This window comes from Grampus griseus (genome assembly GCF_964374135.1).
Source record: "Grampus griseus genome assembly, chromosome: 19".
NCBI lineage: Eukaryota > Metazoa > Chordata > Mammalia > Artiodactyla > Delphinidae > Grampus > Grampus griseus.
Genome location: NC_139013.1, coordinates 8,724,865 through 8,748,597, shown reverse-complemented (window position 1 = coordinate 8,748,597; position 23,733 = coordinate 8,724,865). Strand labels below are relative to the sequence as shown.

General features: G+C 54.0%; 1 protein-coding gene across 3 annotated transcripts in view; it reads left to right on the top strand.

Moving 5' to 3' along the window:
- The window catches only part of ARHGAP35 (Rho GTPase activating protein 35), a 122,029-nt gene extending 101,220 nt beyond the window's left edge, over nucleotides 1–20,809 (top strand). For all 3 annotated transcript variants that reach the window (XM_082677981.1, XM_082677980.1, XM_082677982.1), the window contains 4 exons: nucleotides 5,019–5,096; nucleotides 6,686–6,817; nucleotides 14,767–14,872; nucleotides 15,640–20,809. In XM_082677981.1, coding sequence (XP_082534107.1) covers nucleotides 5,019–5,096; nucleotides 6,686–6,817; nucleotides 14,767–14,872; nucleotides 15,640–15,997 — 674 coding nt within the window. In that variant the 3' untranslated portion in view covers nucleotides 15,998–20,809. The remainder of the gene's footprint in view (nucleotides 1–5,018; nucleotides 5,097–6,685; nucleotides 6,818–14,766; nucleotides 14,873–15,639) is intronic.
- The last annotated feature ends 2,924 nt before the right edge of the window (nucleotides 20,810–23,733 follow it).

Below are 23,733 nucleotides of genomic sequence, written 5' to 3'. Positions count from 1 at the left end.
AATCAGACGTGTACCAGAGCAGAAGGTGGTTCTCCTCTCGGTTTCCAAGCTCCTGCAGGTCACCTGTCCATTCTCCTGGGGCCCCTGGTGTGGCAGGTGCCACAGGCATCTCTCGGACGCTGTGATGGGGAAGTCAAGGGTAAAATATGCCAGTTCTTAGCCCATAGGGAACGCCTCGTGGCTGGCATTGCTGGGTCATCTAGCCTTCTGTCACCAAAATAGTTTTGAGGAAGACCACAGCTGAAAACTCTGTGAAGGATCTTATCTGCCATGTTGGGTGCTCAGTAAATTTTTTTTTAAATTTATTTATTGTATGTATTTATTTTTATTTTTGGCCACGTTAGGTCTTTGTTGCTGCGCACGGGCTTTCTCTAGTTGCGGCGAGCGGGGGGCTACTCTTCGTTGCGGTGTGCGGGCTTCTCATTGCGGTGGCTTCTCTTGTTGCGGAGCACGGGCTCTAGGCATGCGGGCTTCAGTAGTTATGGCTCGTGGGCTCTAGAGCGCAGGCTCAGTAGTTATGGCACACGGACTTAGTTGCTGTGCGGCATGTGGGATCTTCCCAGACCAGGGCTCGAACCCGTGTCCCCTGCATTGGCAGGTGGATTCTTAACCTCTGCGCCACCAGGGAAGCCCAGTAAATATTTATTGAAAGAAAAAATAAGGCCTCTTTGCTTTTCTATTTTTTAATGTCCTTTTGAAAAATCACACGTGGCCGTGGTTTAAATAATGTGCAGAGGCTTGCTAACAAATAGAAAGCACCAGTTTTAATACTTTTTGGAGATGCTTTGTTCCTGAAGTATCTGGTATTTACTTTTCCTTGTGTATTCCCCCCCCCATTTTATTGAATCATAGATCTTAAGACCTTAGAGGCCTGGACCATCTTCTAGAGTGGTGGCGGTTCTCACAGTATGGCTCCTGGACCAGCCGCATCAGCGTCACCTGGGAATGTGTTGGAAATGCAGATTTTTGGGGCCCACTCCCAACCAACAGAATCAGAAACCCTACAGTTGCAGCCCTGTAACCTATATTATAACCAGCCCTCCAGGTGATTCTGCTGCTCGCTCGAGTTTGAAAACTGGTGATTTAAAACGCAGTAGTAGAAGAACACAGGCTCTGGAAGCAGATGGGGTTCAGATTGCAATTCACTAGCTCCCTGACCTCGCGCATGTTACGTTACCTCTTAGCCTCTGCTTTCCCATCTGTAAAATGAGATTAATAACAATCTCTGAAGGAGCTATTGTGAGAACGGATGTGGAAATGCACGGTAAGGACTTAGCATTATGTGCCTCACACACAGTAAGCCTTCAGTAAATGGTTTATTACTGGTGTTATTAGCTGTCTTCTTAGACCAGGTATTAATCTTTTTAAACAGCGTCCCAGACAGATGGCTATCCAGTGAGAAGGGAGTTCAAAAACTCTGGCCCTTTATAATGAGTGACAGCTGTAGCTACTATTATTTTATATATTGAGAGAATATTTGCCTTCCTGTCATTCCCAGTCTAGTCATAGCTCTGTTCTCTAGAGCCGTCGGAACAAGACTGTTCTACATAGAAATTGTTTAGATTTTTGAAGGTAGCAGCCTTGGCTGTTCTGAACTGTCTCTTGTTCTATTCCCACATGTTAACTTGTTTCTCTTGTTCTATTCCCAAAGAGTAAAAGATTCCCAAAGAAATCAGTAGGGCTCTGTAAAAAAAAAAAAAGACCTATTGCCGAGATTCTGCTATGGTAATGGGTCTTTGGAGATTTCTGGTATGTAGAGATGCCTCATAGTTTAAGAGTGAAGCTTTCTCAGTGGGGCCTCTAGCCATGGAGCAGATCTTGTGGCTGGGGGGTACTGCTTTCTGCGGGCAGGGGTGAGCCAGAGTCAGCCCCTGAGTGTTTCTGTGTGGGTCTGTGGGTCCCAGGATGCATACCCCTTGGCATCCAGCGTCTCTGCCTAGGGGCCTGCTCCAGGCCCCCAGCCCTTTCCCTGCTCCGGTCCCGGGCTCCTTGGCAAAGCTGCCCTTGCCCTGTCAGCCATCCTGGCTCTCACCTGTGTTGCTAGCTCTGTTTCCCGAGCAGCCTGCAGTTTGAAGTCTGCTCTCAGACTTTTGTTTTTATTTAATTGTTGTCTAATTAATAGTTGTGAAAAATTGTACTGGCCAAGCAGATGATACCTTTCCTAAATTATGCCATGTTGTTGTGTAGAGCGGTGGCAGAATTGCTATTTTAAAGTGGGATTTCGTAATATAAACACGTGTCCGGATTACAGGAAATACTAAGTTGATGATTAATCGATGCTGTGGAGCCAGCCTTGTGGTTCAGATGCTTCCATTTTTGTGATCATCCATCTAGTGAGGTCTCAGCAGGCCCGCGCCTCCGATGATTTCCCGATAGCTAACTTGCAGTTTGTTTTCTGCCCTGTGATACCAGGGCAGGTGGCCATTAGGAGACAGTGCAGAGGGCTCCTCTGTCCGCGCTGAAGGTCAGGGTTGCCAGAAGATGATGAATGGCCTGAGACTGTCAGGATCTTCTCCCGGTCAGAGAGTGCCTCTCCACCCTGGGGCTCAGGAACTGTGGACACTGCTACTTCATCGAGGACTTTTTAAGCTCCTGCCGTTTGTATCATTGTTTTCTTTGTATTAGAGAGGGCTGATATTCAGGTAAAGAGAAAAGTGTAGTGATTTTTTTTAAACCTAGGGCGTGAAGATTTGAATCTGTTGACACATACCCAGGGCTTGTCAAAACGTGGGTGATTTCATGTGTAAGCATGTGACGTGTTTCCCGAGATGTGAAATAGGTAGAAAGTTTAAATGTGTCTGAGAATAGTTTAGAAAAGTCACTGAGGAAAGAGACCATTGTAAAATTACTAACTAGGGATGGTGAACAGGGGCCATCCTGACCTCTAACTTCTGGAGGTTGACAGCAATAGAGGGGATGGACCGTCTCAAGATTGGCTCCCCAGGGTACTGAGGGCCAGTGGGTTTCACTCAAATGTGGTGTTTCTTTGAGGGGATTGGTCAGGGGGGAGACTGTGGTCTGGACCCCAGCCTGATGGCGGATGAATGTCAAGCATCTTCTGGAACAGTGTGGAGGCAGAAGAGTAGCAGAGGCCCTGGACTTAGACCACTCTGCCTCTTACCAGCTATGCGGTTTAGGGGGAGGACTTCACCTTTCTGAATCTCCCTTTTCTCATCTGTATTCTCTCTCCATCCAGTAGCCCCACCGTAAGGGGTTGAAGATTCGATGGCATCATCATTCATCTAATAAATGAGTGGTGGATGCGGGAAAGCACGTAGCCCAGTGCACAACATGGTGACCCTGCAGGAACTGTTAACTCCAGAAGGGAGGGCAGTGGGAAAGGTCACCACTGGGCTGGGGTGTGTCCAGGGCCTCGAGTTTGGATAGTGTCTGCACTTCCTGTGCCGAGGACAGTGACGGCGCAGCTCCTTCGTAGCTAGGCATTGCACGGTAGGGCGTCCTTGAGGCTGGTCTGTTGACCCCCTTTTCTCTGGGGTGAAAGGGCCCATGTGCAGTTAACAGCTTTTAGGCTATAGGGAATTGATGGCTTCTGCTTTGATGTTCTTCACAGTTCACCTGCCACCAATCCGGGGCTCCAGAAACAGGCCGACTGCGTTTATCTCGCCTGATGGGTGCCTCTCCAGAGGCATCAATTAGGTGATAACTGATGTTGAGACACTTGGCTCTCAAGAGCCTCCTGATGGACTTCAGGGCCTAGTCCTCTCTCCACTGTCCGCACTGCCTTCTGGTGTTCATGGTGGCTCCAGGGTCTTCCTCAGTGCCCCTTCAGCTGGTCAGAGTTGCTCAAAACCGTGATCTTCAGAAGGGAACCAGGGTTGGTTTGGCCATGAGATCCCATCTTGGTTTTCACAGTGACGTCATTGTCCTTTAGACCCATGGTCTTAGGGGCGCAACAGTGGACTTTCCTTCCTGGAGAGGAGGAGAACCAAGTTGAGAGACAGTGCTTGGAGTCCACTGCAAGCTGCGCAGTGCTTCCTGTGCCAAGGGGTGGGGAGTGAAGGGTGGAGGGAGTCATTCTCTCACTTGGTACTTCATATCCTCCCATGTTATTATTTAATTGAATTTTAGCATTGCTTTTTTCCTTACCTAACACTGTACACCAAGTAAGTTCCAAAAGAATCGCAGAGTTAAATGTAAAAAAAAAAAGTTGTAAAAGAACAAGAAGGAAGAAATAGAAGAAATAGAGAACATCTGATCTAGGAACAGGAAAATCCTCTCTAACCATAAAAACAAATGAAGACATCATAAAGAAGTTGATGGTTCTTGAAAACCTAAAATTTTTGAATTATGTACTTCCAAAAAATTCAGTACACAAAATTAGAAAACAGATAACAAAAGGGAAAAAACGTAAAGATGTATAACATTAACATAGTCAGTTCCTTAATATTCAAGTACAAAATGAGAAGAACCACTGCTATAGGAAAATGAACAAGAACACGAATAGGAAATTCACAGAGTAAGAAATACACACGGCCAAGAAGCTTTTAAACTTAACTAGCTATCAGAAAACATAATTGTGGGTTATTCCTAACAGTGAAAACTTGGAAAAACCTAAATGATTAACAGTGGATTGTTTTTAAGTTACTGTGTATTTTGATGTCTTTAAAATCATGTTGTAAAAAAACTGTTAATGATTTACGTCCACAACATACTTTGTAAATGAAATGGGTGGGTTAAAACAGTGTTCTCTCCATTTTGTTAAAAAAAACACTCAGATTCCAGAGTATACATCAAAATGTGGACAAAAGATATCTTTGTCTGATGTGCTTCTGTATCATTTTAATTTTTACAAAAAGCAAATATTTTTACATTTTTAAGTGAAAAAGAAAATGGGCAAAAGTGGGTTGAAGCATCTAGGTAAGTCAAGAGTGCTTCAGCCCTGTTCCTGTCTCCCAGTGGGTGCCTCATGGACTCTCCCCTTCTTTCCTCAAGTGCAGTCCTCCTCGTTCTCTGCTCCCCACTTCCTGCTCCTAAGACACCTGCTTGTTTCTTCTCAGGACTGAGCACTGAAGGCATCTACCGGGTCAGCGGGAACAAGTCAGAGATGGAGAGTCTGCAAAGGCAGTTTGACCAAGGTAAGGCCACAGCCCAGCCGAGCACCGGAGGCCAGTCAGGGCAGACGCAACAGCCGGACTGCCAGCGGAGCCCCTCGGGGGCGCTCCTGCCACACAGCCCCAAAGCCAAGGGGTGCTGGCTGGGTGACTGACAAGGAGAAAGGGTTTTGGCCCCTGTCAGCAAACAGAAGTGTCATCCCTGCCAAACCTGCTTCAGCCGGGCTGCTCCCGCACCCCACCATCCAGGCACTGTTCCGGCCCGCCCCGGCCCGCGCCTCGCTCACCAGGAAAGGGCCTTGCTTCCCTTGGAGTGGGCTGTGCAGGGGTGAATCTCAGGCACATGATGTAAAGGTTGGGCTGAGATGACAATCCCCTTTTGCCAGGGCCACAGGAGTACCCTCCTCACAGAGTCCCTGCAGGAGAGAAACGAAGCAAGGGAGCCTTTTGTGATGAGCTGAGCCTTGAGCCCCAGACTCCCAAAGCTGAACTCTCATGAGTTAGACTGGCTCTTGGCCGGGACTTCTGTCTCCTAAGCTAGATCAGTCTGAGAGGCCTAGAGCCAGATGGCCAAATCTATTCCACCCTAACCCAACAGCCAAACTGTAACTCTTAGAACTGAACACCCACCAGTGCCAGAAGCAAATGAGCCAAAGCAGTAAAAATTCACAGATGTCACTGACCAAAGAGGAAAGGAAGCTGGGGATCAAAGCAGGTCCAGCTTAGCATGTGACTGGGCTCAGGAGGCCAACCAGGCGGCCTGTGCGGGCCTGCAGGAGCCAGCAGCTAAGCCTGTGCGCTGGGAGCAGGCGCCCCACCCCAGCACCCAGGGGCCCATAGCACTTCGTAACACCACAGGCAGTCTCTGCTGGCTGGCAGCGGGAGAAGGTGACCCAGGAGAGAAGGAAGATGTGCGTTAGTCTTGCAGGATAGGAAGCATGAGGTCAGAGTGAGGGCAAAGCCACCCTTGGGTATACACTCGATTATATGCCAGAATCTGTGACATGGGTTACACACAACCCCCAGATAGAAACAGCTGATATCTATCAGCAGATGATTTGTACGATCAGACATGCAGTAAAGTATGTAAAGAAAAACTAGAGACACAGAGGTCAGAGGTATCGTAAGCTGGAAGGGACCAGCAAGGGGAAGATGAGCCTCGCTGCCCGATCACCACAGGAGCAGGGCCGGAGATGGCAGCCCGGTTGTTGGTAGCGTTTTTGTAACCTTCCAGGAAAAGGGAGCTGGCCTCCTCCTGTTTTCCCTGAGTGCGAGGGTGTAAGGAAAAGGTAGCAGCACATCCAGGCCAAACAAGGGGAGCTGGATGGCACAGAATGGGGGGTGCAGCTCCTCTACTCAAAGGCTGACCTTGGAAGGTTGGGTGTCAGCCTCTGTCTGTGAATCTCAGAACTCTCTTTTCTTCTTTTTTAGCAGCACCCAGGGGTGCCACCTTCTGTCCAGTCTGTGATGATCCTGAGTCCCTACCCAGGCTCCAGGCCTGCCCTGGGCAGCGTCCCTGGGTCCCCGTTTCTCTGCTTATCCCCAGCGCTGAGTGTTCCTTGCTTCTGCCCAGCTTACATTGATCTGGCCTCACTCTCCCAACTTCCTTTCAGATCACAACCTGGATTTGGCAGAGAAGGACTTTACAGTGAACACTGTGGCAGGGGCCATGAAGAGCTTTTTCTCAGAACTGCCAGACCCCCTGGTCCCATACAACATGCAGATCGATCTGGTGGAGGCGCACAGTGAGTAGTGGCAACCGTGTGTAGCTTGTGGGCCCCTGGCAGCGCCCCAGGCGGACTCTGTGTTGGGCAAATTGAGGGAGGGGGTGCAGCACCTTAAGAATGGGTCCTGCCCTCAGAGAGCTGACATTTGGACTCTTGGAACTGAGATGTGAAGGACGTAAGGAAAGGGAACTAGCAAGGTGGCACCGAAGGGGCTGACACATTAGGCCCCTGCCTTGGTTGACCTGAGGTGCTTCTCTGAGGGTTCTGTCAAGAAAGTTGCACATGGCCCCAGAACTCGTGAGCTGAGAGCCTGGTTTTGATGTCGGACTTGGGGCAAATCTCTGCTCCGCTGCTTGTTCACAGTGTGTGCATGGCCAGCGTGACCTTCCCTGACCCTTAGTTACCTCTGTTACCATCCCTCCTCGTATTTATTAAATGAGATTCAGAGAGGTCTGGAGGCAAGGCTGTGTCACAGACCTGTTAAGTGGTAGGTGTATTACTTTCCTTTGCCCTCCTCTCGCTCACCCCTCTTCTCCCAGCTCTCTTAGATGGAAATTACCGTGTGGTGCAGAGCCAGATAGCCTCTGAGGAAGCCATCCTCTTGAGGGAAGGGGACAGCTCCGATGGCCCTGACCAGATGATCACTTGAGGCTGCAGCAAGTTAGCATCTCTGGTTTTAATGGTCACCTTGCACGCCATCCTGCCTGCCCCGAGAGCTGTTTCTGCCCTGGCTTGCCTCTCTCCAGAGGCATTTGTCCACCATGTGGGAACCTTCCCACTGGGCAGCCCTTCCTGGACTTCATGTAGTGCTCTAGGTGGGGGGCCTGACCTCCCCAAGCTTTCCACGGGGTGGCATTTCTGAACTTTTTTAGCCAAAGGCAGCCTTCTACTTTGTACCTCTGGTGGGGTGGGCCAAGACCCCAGAAGCAGCCGCTGCTGTGCAGCTACAGAACGGAGTGTCTTTGCCAGCGACCAAGGGGGTGGGGAAGTGGAAAGGGAGCTGTGTTCCTGGGACCCCAGCACATTAGTCTTATCTTGCCACTGCCCAACTCAGAAGAGGGAGTTTTAAGCAAACACGAGTTACTCACAAGACTGATGGTGTGGGCAGAATTCTGGGGGCTGTCACAAATTCGCAGGACTTTTAAGATGTGGGTCATGGGCTCTTAGTGGCTTCGGGAAATAGAGGTGCTGACAGAGGCCCAACTATGGAGGGGTGTCCCTGTCAGAACCTGACTGCTGTCAGTGCTGCAGGGCCCCCAGAGCCACTTTCTGTGGCCTGCCTTTCCTGTGGGGTTTGTTTCCACAGTCCAGGTGCCGCCTTCACCGCCATGTTTTACACACCCCGTCTCAGCTGATTGAGATTGTTCGCGTCCCCAGTCTTATCCAAGCCCACAGGGGCGGGTAGAAGCACTGGCAGCTTCTGGGACTGTCATAGGGTTCCTTGGCCTTCTTTCCCATCTGCCGTCTCAGGACAGGAGTCTGGGTTTCTCCAGATGACTTAAGGGGTGGGGACAGGTGCCAGCTTCTGCTCTGGTCCTACCATCCAAAGATAGAGGTCCTCCCAGCAGTCACTTCCCTAGCAGGCTCCAGGCTGGCTCAGATGTGAAACACATGGGAAATCTCCATCCAGAGCCAGCTTTCTTTCCATGTAAGCTAAGCTTGTCTCTGGGCAGAAGTTGGGAAGAGAAGGTGTGGGCTGGTACCCAGCTTGCTGGAAGCCCAGAGATTCCGGACAGCGTTTGTCTTGACTTGGCACCATCTAGAGGCTTGTAGAGTCCTGGCACCCCGCAGAAAGAATCCCATTGTTTCTGCGGGAATTGCTGACATAGCGTCTTTTTGTTTGGGGAGGGTCACAGCGGGCAGGAGAGGAAGGTGTTATTGATAGGGAATCAGCTGCCTTCCTACAGCAGCTTCGCCGCCTGCCCCTGCTGAGGAAGGGAGCTTCTTGCTGCTACTGCAGCCTGGAAAAGGGTGGAGATTTTCCGCTTCCTCTTCCCATGGTGTGTTTCCTGTGCCCCAGGCTGGTCAGCTGGAGCTCCGTTGTCTTGAACCTGGTAGAGAGAAGTGTATCTCACTGACATGGTACCTCTCACGGCCTTAACAGTTGAGTGAAGAGCGGGGCTGTGTGTGCCAGAGCTTAACTGAGCCAGAAACACCAAGCAGGCAGCGCCAAAGTTAGTGTTAAGGGACCTGATGGAACAAAGATTCTCATGCCCAAAAGTAGCTATTCTCAGCCTGGCTGGGTTTCCATGGCAACGTCAACTTGACCAGCTGTTTCCACGTAATACCTAAGAGCTGTTGTGTCTGTGTGTGTTAAGGGCTTGGAAATGGTTTCCGATCCCATCACAACAAATATCAAGGTCACTATCAAATTGTTTTGTAAGCTCCAAGATTTCACAATGTTGAACATTGCTGAAATCCTGCCTACAAGTGGAGGTTTTCGTGACTGTTCACCAGTCATTTTCCTACCACGTTCAAGGTGATATGTGGGAGACTGAGAAAGGAATAGCAGCCGCCGCAGCCCACACTGCGAGGGAGGGCAAGCTGGGCGTGACCTGTGCTGAGACGTGGCTCCTGCCCTCCCCGGTGCTCACTTACGTTCTCTGCCAGACAGCGCGAAGCAACCTGAGCTGGAAGTGCAGAAACGCAGTAAGGAGAGGAAGGTAGAAGGCCTCGTGGAAGAGACGGCACCTGAGCTTGGCTTCAGAGAGGACCAGGATTTCAGGAGGCAGCTAGAGGGGGCTTGAATTCCCCGTTCTGTCTCGTCCTCACGTTTCACCCCAGCCTTCAAGAAACAGTATCACTTATTCTTGCCCCGCGTCTTCTCTCCCTCTCACAGCCCCCCCAAAACCCCACCACCACCTATCCGGAATCCCTCTGGCCCAGCAGTCCCCGCACACCCTGTCCCATGTATTTTGTGCCAGGAAGGGCCCTAGAGCTGCCTCTGTCTTGGCCCACAGGGGCTCAGAGCCTCGTTAGCCCCCACAAACTGCTTGTGAGTTCTGTGTGCGCATTTAAGTCTACGGAGAAGACCATGGTCTTTCATCAGATTGTCAAAGGGATGGGAGTTCCCTGGCAGTCCAGTGGTTAGGACTCCACACTTTCACTGCCAAGGGCCCGGGTTCGATCCCTGGTCAGGGAAATAAGATTCCACAAGCCACACAGTGTGGCCCACCCACCCCCCGCAAAACAAACAAAAAAAAATCATCAAAGGGATATATGAGCCCAGATGGTTCAGGATGCTGGCTTATCGTCTCACCCTTTCCATCTGCAGATGAGACAACTCAGGGCTAGAGATTAATAAATGACTGACCGGCGAGGTCGCCAGGTGGGCCAGTCTTGCTGCTCATTGGGCTCTTGTTCACATGCTGCCTTGTGATGTTGCTAATTCTGGGATCCTGCTTCCTCTTGTCTGTCCAGTTAGCTGCTTAAGAGCACGGGGGTGTTCCTCATCTCCTAGCATGTGCCAGGCCCTGCGTGGGACAGGGACAGATGGCAGCAGACAGACACGTGTGCAGTCCCTGCCTTCATCTGGTGGGTAGGAGACATTGCACAGGTTACTGCAAGGTCGTACCTCCGGGAGAAGGACACCCTGAAACTTCCGTTCTGGGCCCAACAGAGGGAGAGTTCAGCCTTGGGGTCATTTCCCACCAGAAGGACAGCTGGCGGCTGCATGCATCACTGAGCGATTGTGGCCTGCGCCGGTGTTTTCCTTTTCTGGTGGTGCAGGTGTGCAAGGTGGTCAAAATCCATCAGGGATTTTTCTCTAGGCACTGAGTTGAGCGGTAGCAGATCCAAGCCTAGAGCCTGGTTGACAGCCTGGGTACCAGAGATGGCAGCAGAGTGACACAGCCAGGGCAAGAACAGTGTTTGGGCTTAGGGCCCCTGACACCAATTTGTGTGACCTTGGACCAGCATTCTTACTCTTTGGGCCTTGGTTTTTCTGTATACTGTGAGGGGTGTAGCAAGCTAGCCTCTGAGGTCCCCAGTGGCCTCTGGCTATCCTCGCCTCTTTTAAAATTTATTTATTTATTTATTTTTGGCTGCGTTGGGTCTTCGTTGCTGCACGTGGGCTTTCTCTAGTTGCAGCGAACGGGGGCTACTCTTCATTGCGCTGCGTGTGCTTCTCATAGCAGTGGCTTCTCTTGTTGTGGAGCCCGGGCTCTAGGCGCGCGGGCTTCAGCAGTTGTGGCGCACGGGTTTAGTTGCTCCGTGGCACGTGGGATCTTTCTGGACCAGGGCTCAAACCCGTGTTCCCTGCCTTGGCAGGCGGATTCTTTTTTTGTGTGTGTGGTACGCGGGCCTCTCACTGTTGTGGCCTCTCCCGTTGCAGAGCACAGGCTCCGGACGCGCAGGCTCAACGGCCATGGCTCACAGGCCCAGCCGCTCCGCGGCATGTGGGATCTTCCCGGATTGGGGCTCAAACCCGTGTTCCCTGCATTGGCAGGCAGATTCTTAACCACTGCCCCACCAGGGAAGTCCTGTCCTCTCCTCTTGCTCCAAAGTATTGGGACCTCAGTTCCCGGTTCCCTGGTCTGTATCCAGACTTCATCTTTTTTTTTTAATTATCTATCTGTCTGTCTATCTAGTTAGTTATTTTGGCTGTACCAGGCCTTTGTGCTGCAGCGCGCGGGATCTTCGTTGTGGCGTGCAGGATCTCTTAGTTGCAGCAAGCGGACTTCTTAGTTGCGGCATGCGGGATCTCGTTCCCCGACCAGGGATTGAACCCAGGCCCTCTGTATTGGGAGCACGGAGCCCTACCCACTGGACCACCAGGGAAGTCCCCAGACTTCGTCTTGATTCAGGTGACCTCACATGCCTCTCCTGAACCTGTATTGATGTCTCAGTTGACAGACGCATGGTTTTAGAAGTATGGTTTTGGGGGCTTCCCTGGTGGCGCGGTGGTTGAGGGTCCACCTGCCGATGCGGGGGACGCGGGTTCGTGCCCCGGTCCGGGAAGATCCCACATGCCGCGGAGCGGCTGGGCCCGTGAGCCATGGCCGCTGGGCCTGCGCGTCCAGAGCCTGTGCTCCGCAACGGGAGAGGCCACGGCAGTGAGAGGCCCGCGTGCAGCAAAAAAAAAAAAAAAAAAGAAGTATGGTTGTTTAGCTGAGGAGGACTGAGCCCTCTAGAGCCCCTTTCAAAGGGATCGTTGAAGCTGGGGAGGGCTCTGCGCATGGCGGCGGGCAGGTGACCCGGAGCAGGAGTGCTGGACCTGGAGACACAGCTTGGTGCCCACCCCTCCTTCCGCTCACCAGCCTTGTGTCCTTGGTGTTGCCTCTTGAATGGGTCTTCTCAGCCAGCATGTGGGATAAACCAGCCCCACCTGCCCTCTGGTGGTGGGAGGACGGCACAAACAGCAACTGGGAAATCGCCCCGCCGACATTCCTGCGCTCTCCAGAGGTAAGAAGTCACTGGTGGCGTGACTACCTTGAAAAGACGGCCAGCTCGAGTGGGTCCCTCAACGCTGGTGGTGGTGTGCTTGCTGGAGGAACATCGAGACAGAAGGACAGGTCAGGTCAGGAGGCTGTGCGCGAGGTGGACCTTGTTCTTCATGGGGCTTTGCACCGGGAGGCTTCCGGTTGTTCCCTTCGCCGCCCTCCCCTCCGTCTAGGGCCTTGTTAGGCACCTTGCTGGTGTGCTACACCGGGAGGGGGAGAGAGGCTGGCGTGCCTGAGGGTGGCCCTTGAATCACTGTCCGAGCAGGTTCTGTAATCCCCCCGGCCCACCCCCCGGAAGAGAGAGACGGAGCAGCCGTCCTTGTTGCTCAGCGGATAGGAAGGAGAGGGGCCGTCCCGGGCAGGCAGTGCCATTAGCAGCCCCATTTCCTGCGTCCAGCCAGGAGGACGGGTGAGGCTGGGCTCTTACGTGAAGGTGCTGCCGTTCGTACACAGCTGTGTTCTTGTCGTGCAGGCGCCTAGAAGAGGCCTCTGGAAGCCCCGCCTGGAAGGGCGCAGCTATTTTAAGTGAGACTCAGCACGCACGTGCTTCTCGTGTTTTCCAGGACAGTTGTTCCTCCCTCCACCCCTGCCCCCACCCTGAGCAGTTTCCTTCTTTTAAGTAAACTTTTTATTGAAACGTAACAGTAAAGGATTTTGAAACTCAAGGCCAGACAAAAAGTGTGCCCTTGAAGTTGAACCCTTACAGTAAGTCTTGGGTTCAGAGAAATGAAACTGATAATGGCGCCACATAACTAGTTCTGTGGGGGGTTTGTAGTCATCCTCTAACAGACAAATGTTACCAAAACAGTTTTTATCAAGCCACGCTCTCAAGTCAGAACATTCACCGGTTTCATGCTCATTAGCCTGCCAGCGAACACTCTCAGCTCCATGCCTCCCATCCTGGCGGCCGCCTCTTCCACTGGTTCCCTGAAACTCAGACTTGCTCCCAGGTGCTTGTTGTGTGTCTGGCTGTGAGCTCTTCATTTCATGGTGTGGTGTTGCCACTGTCATGAGCCTCTTGCATGGGCAGGGAGGCTGCTGCTCAGACGTGTCGCTCCCCCGAGATCACGCAGCTGGCTGGTCTCAGAGACGAGATCTAGACCACCGCACAGCCCTTCCTCCCTGCACCTCCCCACACCTCCCCACCAGCCGTTTATGTTCCGTCTGTCCCTCTGAGTCTAGCTTGAGGCTCCCAGACTGTGGTGACCCTCTAGGAACGTCACCTCCTACAGAAGTTCTTAACTAGGAGGCCGCAGGCTTCCTAAAGAATAAGTGGGTCTGGGGAGTCTGTGAAGCTCCAGGAATCGTAGACAGGGCTGTACACAGTTTATTTGTGGGAGAGGGTCCAGAGCTTTCATCTATCCTAAAGGAGCCCATGTCCCCAGACCAGTTAGGAACCATCATATTTCTTAATGAACCCCCTGTCCACCTACCCCACAGCCATCAGTTGTGGGAGAGCTGCCATCTCTTCATGGGATCCTTCTGTGATTTTTATGAGCCCTGGAGTCCTAGAGATAGCCTTCAGTTCCAGCAAGTGGCCACAGGGATATCTTCCCATGCTCAGAGAGATCTCTCGACCAACTGGTTCCAAGTGGTCTCTGGACCATTTGTGTCCCACTAGCCCAGGGCGGCTCTCCCAGACAAGGCAGGCCAGGTCTACTCAGGAAGGGGAGCCAGGGCCCCAGGGAGCACAGCGGTCCTCACTCAGACTCTGAAGCCATCTGGAGAGGGTTTGGTTCCCAGACCAAGAGGCTGATGTCTACAACCTCTCTGGGCCTCAGATTCCTTATCCTTGAAGTGGGGTGATAACAGCCCCAGCCTTGTAGGATTGTGAGGACTCGCTGAACCAGGCCTGGGATGGATTAAGCGTTTCATTTGGGTTAGCTTATTTTCCCTCTCAGTACATTAGGATTCCGTGATGGGCAAACTCTGGGCGGTAGTGGGGGAAGGGGATATGTCGTCCCTTTGATGAACTACATAAGAATTCCCCCACTGTTTCCATCGGCTCCTCCAATAGGGAGATATGTGGAGGGTCCCTGTGACTCCAGGAAAAGGACAGAGCCCTGGTCTTGTGACAAACTCCCTCCCTAGACCGTCTGTTGGCGTGGGTGGGTGGCAGCGCTCACCCGTCTGGTCAGGAAGCAGGCAGGCTTTCCGCATTGGGATGCCTGTCTCCAGGGGCAACCGGATGAGCAAAGAATGGTGTTCTTTATGGTAGATTCTCTGTGGATCGTGGAGTCTCGGGTAGGGGGGGCCAGGAAGCCCCAGGAGTACAGCGCTCCCCTTCAGCAGGGGCCTGGGACGCGGAGGTGGGCCTGACCCCTAGCCCCATGCCACTGCCAGGTGTGCCAGCCTTGGGCGCCGGCTTGCAGGGAGAAGATGGGGTTGGGCTTCCCTCAGAGAAGGTAGAGTATACAGCGTACGCTTCCCTGGCCGCCAACCCACCAGTCTGACCAACTGTCCAGGACCAGTATCTGCTTTGAGCCCCAGGCCCACCAGCCTTGTCTTGGTTTTCTCTCTCCTCAGAAATCAATGACCGTGAGCAAAAGTTACACGCCCTTAAGGAGGTACTCAAGAGATTCCCGAAGGAAAACCATGAAGTCTTCAAATATGTCATCTCTCACCTGAACAAGTACGTTGCAGGGCTTGCTGTTTGGTCTTCCCTCCTTTGCAAACCTCCAGTCGGGGCCAGTTGGCTGTAGAATGCGGCTGAGCAAGGCTCCGTCCTCGGCCTGCTGGGCTGCTGGCTCCTCCACCTCGGGCTCCTGTCCTGGTTCTGTGTGAGAGAGGCCTGCGTGGCCCCCCGCACACCCGAAGTCCTTTCTCCAGGATTCGTGTTTCCTGACTGGCGTGACAGCACGCTGGGCTGAGACAGGTGTGCGGTGTAAGAGAGTGAACTGCACTCGAGCAAGTGCGGGAGCCACAGTCAGGAAACCAGTTAGCTGCGTGGTTCCCGCATTTACTCACACACACAGTAGCTTTGTTTTCCAGCCAGACCTGTTCCTCTCCTGACAAAGTGGTGTCTTATGAACCGTGGCTTGGGATACACACGCTTCTTCTCTGTACAACCAGAGCATTGCCCCGCTTTGGGGGCCTGCGAGAGAGTCCCTGAGGCATCCTGCCCAGCCACGGGGCTGGGGGGGCGCGGGGTGCCTCCCGTGAGCTGGGCCTCAGAGCCGCGTGGAGGCACTGGAACAGAGGACGGGGCGTGGAGGGGCTCGGGCCTCAACTCGCAGGCCAGGGCCCTGGAGAGCTGTGCTGGGGCCTTTTCTGTTCTCGGGCTGCAGGTGGGCGGGCCAGGAGAGCAGCTGGCGAGGCAGTGACCATGAGCACAGGCGGTCGAGATCCTCGATCAGGCCTGCTACAGGGCTCTGACCTTGAGTTTGGTGTCGCCTACAGAGTCAGCCACAACAACAAGGTGAATCTCATGACCAGTGAGAACCTGTCCATCTGCTTCTGGCCCACCTTGATGAGACCCGACTTCAGCACCATGGACGCCCTCACGGCCACACGGACCTACCAGACAATCATTGAGCTCTTCATCCAGCAGTGCCCCTTCTTCTTCCACAACAGGCCCATCAGCGAGCCTCCCGGCGCCACGCCCAGCTCCCCCTCTGCCCTGGCTTCCACCGTTCCCTTCCTCACCTCCACACCTGTCACAAGTCAGCCGTCACCGCCCCAGTCGCCTCCGCCCACCCCCCAGTCCCCGATGCAGCCGCTGCTCCCCTCCCAGCTTCAAGCCGAACACACGCTGTGAGCCCCCGAGGCCCAGGGCGAAAGGAGACACGGTCTTCTCTGTTTGACGGGGTAGCGTTTGGCCTTGAACAAAACCGGGTCTGCTGGGGGCGGGGGTGGGGAGGGCGTCCCCTCTCTCCTCTCACCTTCTCGACATCTCAGCGGTAGCACCACCAGCCAACAGTCCACCAGAGGCTGGGCCGTCCAGTGCCCTGAGCCCCAGCACTGCAGACCTGGGGCTGGCTGCAGGCCACAGCCGGGGCCCTGCCCTTTGACTTGGACCCTTTTGAGGACTGAACTAGCCAGGCAGCGACCCTGTGGCCCTCCACACGCTCACTGCTCCCCGGACCCCCTCCCCCACCTGTCTGCGCACACCAGCCTCAGGGCGTCCGCCCACTGGACAGAGCACGGGCTTTGGCCAGGGGGGGAGGAGGAGATTTGGGGCTTCAGGCTGCCCCAGGGCGGGGCCGGCAGCCCCTAAAGAGAACACTTCCCGTCTGTTGCCGCTTCCCACCTTCCGTATCTGCACCTCACCTCCGTTGCCCGTGCAGCCTGTCTAGCAGCCTCCTTGGGAACATGTAGCCCACAGCTCTGCCACCCCGAGGTACAGTGCTGAGCACAGATCAGAACAGAGGGAGGGTAGCTTCGTGCCTGGACTGAGAGAGGGTGTCGCCGCTTCCACCCCCCACGCACCCCCTCCTCGCTTCACAGGCTTTGGGGATACGTTCCCTTTAAAACGAACACGAAGAAAAATGGGAAGACCCCCTCCAGTGATTTTTTAAAAGAAAAGAAAACTACAGACGTCGAGATTTAACTCTCTCCCCACCTCTGCCGAGAGGCAGACAGGTGGACGCGGACCCCTGTCTTGGTGACAGCAGAGCGGGGGTGCCTGCCCGGGGGTGGTTGCCCGAGAGCCTGTTGGGGTCCCACTTACGTCCTGTCACTAGATGCCCCCCACCACCCCAAGAAGACAGTTTGAGCCCTTGGTGGGAAGAGCTGGGGAGACCAGCATAGATACTGGTCTGCCTTGGAACACACTACAATGCTACAGAAACGCTGCTGCTGTGTGCGTGCGTGCGCGTGCGCGCGCAAGGCTGGGGTGGGGGCAGCTGGAGGGTGCCAGGGTGCACTTGGGGTTTGGTTCAGTGTGTTTGGTGTTGAATCATTTTCCTACTGCGCCAGCAGGGGTATTTGGGAAGTGGGCCGTGTGTGGGGAACTCTGAAGTACGGTGGCCTGCTGGTGCCATGTAGGGCCATCCTTCACGCTCCCAGGCTGTCAGAGCCCAGAGGAGCTCAAGGTACAAAGACCGTGAGAGTCGTGAGGAGGGCATCGTGCCTGCCTGACACCATCCTCCTCCCGTGGCCTTCCCCCGCCCTTCCTGGCCTTTCCACTGGCACCTGAGAACCCTTCTCATTCCCACCTCCGCCCTCCAAACACGGCAACCCTGCTAAGGCTGCTACAGATACTGGCTGCCCCCCATTCCCCGTGGCTGGGCCATGGCCTCTGCAGTGAAGAAGCCTGACACTAAGGTACCCTGGGCGTGGGGTGGAGGCCCACACGCTGCATAATCCTCTGGGGTCTCTTTGCACTTTAAGAAGCAGCACCTGTGGTATGTTCGAGGATGCCCTGGGTTGCCTCAGCCGGGTGACCTGACAAAGTAGAAGATGCCTCGGAACAATCCCAGCCGCTCCCAGCCCCAAACGCTTCCTGTTGGCTGCTGGAGGGCGGGGCAGGCCCTTTGCTCACTGACTTCTCTGGATAAGCTGGATATCTCACTGTTTCTAGTTGTTTGACGAAATAAGGTGCTTGGAAAAACTAAATTACCCCTGCAAGTTTTACCGCCTGCTTAGGGATACAAGTCAAAAAGCAGATCCAAGGTACACGAATGTCTGACGTAGGTGTTGGCTGCCGGCTTTCTTCTCTCTGGTGGATCTGTGCTTCATGCTTCATAGGTCGGGGCTTGGCTGGAAGGCAGTGTGTGTGTTTAGTTTTGACTGAGGTGGTCAGACTCGAGCTTCTCTGGCCCTCCGGCTCCCTCAGCTCTGAGCCCCAGGCAGGTGAGGAAATGACTCCATTAATCTCTGCCTTTTCTAGGTCATGCTCACCTACTCCCAGTCAGCCCCAGTTTGGTGGCTACTGCCCCATGTGTGAACTGAAACAGAAGTGGCCCGGATCCCTCCCACTGCCCAGTCTACACTGCCACCCCTTTGTGCTGGCACACTGGGCTAGCTGCAGCCTAGGCTTTGCACCAGGAACTTCACAAGCCCCAGGCTGTCCTGCCTTCCCAGGCAACTCCCATCCCTGAGACTGCACAGTCCTTGTAAGTGGTGGATGGGGAAGGGGCACGGTAAGGGCGAACACCTGTGCATTGCATCATTACCCATGTGGGAGTAGCAGAGACCAGGCTTCCACAGGTTAGCCTCCGGTCCCATGGTGCCCCCGGCCAGCCAACCTGGGCAGCTGCAGGGACCCCCTCACATGCCTGCCCCCAATGCCAGGGCTTTAACTGTGCAGGTGCGGGCTGGTGGCTCATGCCCCGAAAGCCACAATCGGACAGGAAGCTTCAGGGGTTCCTCTTTGTTTCCTTTGCTAACTCAGTTACATTTTCTGCTTCTCGGGCTGGAGGACATTCATCCCGAGTTGGCATTGGTACCAGCAGCAGTGCTGGGCCCTGGGCTTTGGCCTCTGGGGGTGGGGGTGGGGTCATCATTTGGACCAAATGGGCACTTGGAGGGGACCCACGAAGGCGAGTGTGGGAGCGTGTTGGGGCAGGCTACCCGTAACTGGAATGCCTCCCACCCCCCACCTCCCATTCATCTAGTGTGTGTTAAGCTCTGGAAAGTTATCTGACAGGTCATTCTCATGTGAGCTGCACCACAGCTCTAGGAATTGAGGGAGTGGCAGGCATTAATTAACCTTTGCCAAAATGGGTAAGCATGTCAGTGGGGGTATGGGGCTCGTTCGGTGCCTCACAGCAAAATAGCGGTGTGCCCGGAAGCTCTCTCCCTGTCCGGTGTTCTTTCTACATCCGCAAGAGTGTAGGCACCAGGAGCTGGAAATGAACAGCTCTCGGTTTTAAGTATGAGGCTGATTCTGGATCTGCAGCACCGATGCTTCCGCAGAGGGAAGTGGTCCAAGGTTAGGAGGCGTGGCTTGTGAATTTGCCCTCAGTTCTTGGTTGTGTTGCATGTGGGTATCACAGCACATTTATTCCTGCGTTCTGTCAAGTTCTTCCCATCACTTGGCATTTTGAGGAGGAATGTGAAATACTGAGTGCTGTTTCCTGGGTTTTCCTACATCCACCGCCATCTTGGTCTTCCTGCTTAAAGCAGAATGCATGCTGCAGGTGAGATTCTTCTAGCAGAATGTGTGTGTCCTTGCCAGGGTGGACAGGGGGTGACAGCATAGGAGCAGCACACCGGCCAGGAGGGGCTGGGAGAGCACGACTTCCCTCGTCCCTGCATCTTGGCTCCTCTGGGGGGCGGGGCGGGGGGATCTGGAGAGACGCCATCCCCTAGGCCACGGGTGTTCCGGCCTCAGCCCTGAAACTCGGAAACCAGTCAGCTGCATTTGTAATCCAAGGTCATCTCCATCTGTGCCCTCCCCAGTCCCCTCCTGCGAGGAGACCCACACTGCGGGGGGATGTCTGCTGGAGGAAGTGTTGGCTCTGCCACCGAGGGCTCTGCTTTTCCAAGAGAAGGAAGCTCCCGGGATTTGGGTGGGTTGCCGCGGACCAAGTTCCCTCGCTCCACCTCCCTCGTGTGCGATGGGCACGGTGTGCTGCGGGGCCTGGGAACGGGCCCAGCTTGCTGGGGACAGTCGCGGTGCTACTGTTGGTTTCCGCAGACAGTGGACGGAAGAGTTGCCCTCACTCCAGTTGCTGGGCAGGTTCAAGCCGCTCGTTCGTGCTTAGGTGAAAGGACGACTGAGTCGTGTATGCCAGAAGCCCAAGTCACGTGCGTGACTGCTGGTGATCGCACCAGAGAAGGCCTGGCATGAGGGGAAGGGCCACTCGTCTAAGGTCCCGGCCTGGGCCCGCCGCCGCTGTCTTAGAAGGGAAGGATTCTTCTCACCTCCTCTGAGAGCCATCTCTCAGCCGGCCGCCCGCCTGCAGACTCCTCGAGGGTCAGAGGCGACTGCCTGCAGCTCCTGCCCAGCAGCCCCCCTCGGCAAAGCTCCAACAGCAGTGATGTTATACTTCAGTGTAGTCGAGACAGGGCGTAAGTTATTGTTTGCATAAAAAAGAATCATGTTCCCTGTGTACATTTAAAGAAATTTTTAAAAAGTCTGAATTGTTGGGAATAAAACTTGTTTGAAAATTCGGAATAGTGCTGCTGCCAGCTTATTTTTCTGGTACTTGTATTTTCACATGTTAAATGATCTTTATATATGTTGAATTAACAAATATTTTGAGTTTCCTGAGGGAAAAAAAAAAACATTAATGGTATTGAAATGTGTTAGTAGTCTGGCTGTGTGCCCAAAATTCTGTTTTGCAGCAAAAGTGAAGAACTGTATGTAAAGAAAGTATAACAATTATTTCTTTGTGTTTTAGGGGCTTTAACCAGGACATCCTCTAGTTGGTATTAGGAATGTTTGCTTAATTTCCAAACTTTCTTTTTTAAACACGTGGGTTTTTTGAGGCTCCAACCTGATTAGTGCATGGCCAGCCGTCAACTAAGGCTGAGGCATCTCTGACTGAGGTGTTTTTGTTTGGTTTTGTTTTTTAAAATCATGTATTTGCTACAGAGTATTGTACTTGTCTCAATGGGAATGGTGTAAAAAACTGAAAAGGCCTTATGTGACATGTATCATAGTTAATAAATCAATCTTGTAAAAAACCAAACCTGAGAGAGATGAAGGTGGCCCCTCCTCCCCGGGCCCTGAGCACACCCACCCCGGGCAGGCCAGCAGGCCAGGCTCCCGCCCCCTCAGGCCCCGTGGGGACGCTGGCTCCATCCTCAGACCCTCAGGAGGAGCGCGGTGGGTCTCTGGCCATGGAGGGAGAGGGCCCCACAGCGCCCCTGGGAGCAGGCATTCTCCAGCAGAGCTGGGCCCCGTGGGGAGCTGCTGGCCCCATCCGCCTCCATTCCTGGGACTGCTGCCGGGAGCTCCCGCCTGCACAGGACCAGCACTGGCCTCCTCTCCTCTCCTCTAGCAGAGCGACCTGCTCCCCGCCCCCATGTCTACCGTCACCCCTGCAGTTTAGGTCATCATGCGAAGCACCACCCAGAGACCCCTGTGGCCACAGGGACCCAGCAGGCCAAGGAGACATCGAACGGCAGCTCCTGTCCATCCCTGTCACTCCCTGTTGTCTGAGCGGAGGCCACGCCAGTGGCTCTGGGGTCAGATGCCAGGGTTTACCCCTGGGTGACCCAGGAGAGTCAGCGTCTCAGGACAGCAGCTCCAGGGATGGAGGTTGCCCCTCAAAGACACCTCAGCCACTCAGACTCGGTCCGCTCTATCCCTGTTCCCTCCTCACCCCTCCTTCCTTCTAGGCTCTCTAGGTCACCTCCCAGATGCCACCTGCAGCCGCGACCTCTCTGTTCCCACCGCCTCCGTTCTGGCCCAGGTCCTAATTCTGGCTCACCTGGACTCTGACGGACACTCCCACAACTTCAATTACCTCCCCGTCCTCAGTCTTCGTACCCCCAAGTTACTCCAGAAGGAAGACCTGGCTTTGCGTTACCTGCGGCAGCAGTGGGGACTAGCCACCGAACGAGATGCCTCTCCCCTCCCGTGCCCGTGGCAGGCGCAGTCATCGATCACAACCCTCCCTCGCCAGAGCTCGGGCCCCACACACACCCCCCCAGGCAGTCACCGCCCGTCGACAGGAGCCAGCAGTCACTCACAGGTCTACCGCGGGCCAGCCAGGGGCCCTTCCCTCGACCCAGCCTGCCCTCCTCTCCCACTCCTCCAGTCAGACTCCCAGCATCTGTCCAAATCATATCCTCTGAATGCACTTGGCTCCTTCCGGCTTCCAAGTCTTTGCTTGTGCTCTTCCCTCTGCCTGGAATTCCTCCAATCCACACACCCCCAAACCTCAGCTCTGCCCATCAGATCCTCGCCTGTCCTTCCAAGCCAGTCTTCCTCTAGAAATTCTTCCCAGACCCTTTTACACACTGACTCACCCAACAACCATTTGCCTGCTATGGGATTCATGTGACTCCCATAAATGCTTCAGCATTTGTTCTTTTTCAAAACAATTTATACAGCATACAGCTGGCACTCAATACGTGTGCTGACAGAAACCTTTGTCTCAAGTCACGTGTACTTGTATACTTATACCTCTCAGCCCCATCCACCCAAGTGGAGAGCTTTGGGGGGGCAGGGCCTGTGGCTCCCCCAAATGTCCTCTCGGAATGCCCACCAAGGTGCCTTGAGCAAGGCGCCCACCAAGGTCCTCGGTCTGTAGAACGCAGTGGTCGGTCTCAACCTGGCCCTTGACTTGAATCTATAAGCCGACCTCTCCCATGTGACTCCAGCACAGACCTCCGCTCCGAGGGCCACATTCCTATCCACCTGCCTGTGACACTCCACTTGCTGACCGTGACATACCCACAGCCACACTCCCGACCCCTTTCTCCAAACCTGTTCATCCCCCATGCTTCCCCAAAGCCAGAGACCCTGGAGACCTCCTCAGGGTGTTACTCTCTCCCATCAACCCGGCCCACCTCCAAGTTGCATTTTACCTTCCACGTAGCTCTCAGATCCCACCATTTTCCTCCTCATTTCCTGCCACCATCCTGATTGAATCTCACCAGCTTCCTCCTTGGCCTCCTCCCAGGTCTCCCAGCCTCCAGTCTCACCCCCTCCCTTCCATCTCCCTGTGGCAGCAGAGCAAGCTTTTCAAAACAGATCTGGCCCTGCCACCCCTCCCTTAACACCTTCTGGGGGTCGCCAGTGCCCTCAGAGGCAAACTCTTCAGCAGGTCCTGTGAAGCCCCCGCCAACCCCCAGGGAGTCTTACCTTACACCCTTCGGTCCAGCCCTCTGAGTCCTCAAGGGCCCGTCCACCTCAGGCTTTTGCACATGCTGTTCCCTCCTGGAACACTGCCCACCCCTCCTTGCTAACTCCCTCCCTAACCTTTAGATTTCAGGTCCATGGACTCTTCCTTGGGAAAGTCACCCCCTCCCCCCAGACCAAGATGAGCTCCTTTGCTTTCAAAGAAAAAAAAAATGTTCTCTTCTGCAACAGCGCTTTTCTGTTACTCGTTCAGATTGTATTTGCCCATTGAACCCATATTTCCTGAGTGTTTACTCTGTGCTAGGTCCCCTGGGACACAGCTGGGAGTTGACCCCCTAGTGGAACAGACACAGGAAACAGGCAAAGAGATGAATGTATGCCATAATGTCGGGTGTAGATAAGGCATTAAGGGGGAGCAGGGATGTTATTTGGGGTGGTCACGAAGACCTCTCTGGGGATGTGACATCGTTGCAGCAGGCAGAGACCAGGATGACTTGCCTCGGATACAAAACTTAAAGGGGCACAAACTCAGTGATCAAGATAAAATATATTTCAATTCATGTTTTAAAAAATCAAAGCCAGCTCCCCAAAATCCATGATCAAAATTTTAGGTAAAAAACAGATTCAGTAACAGTGCTGTGAAGGCCCAGGCAAAAGGAGAAATCGATAAGACAGCCTGGAGTGGGGAGGAAAGCGGTGGTGGATGAGACCAAAGCCAGGACAGTGGACGTGGAGAGAGGAGGTGGGAGTCCGGATATCTTAAAGGTCAGGGCGACAGAATCTGCTCAACGTTG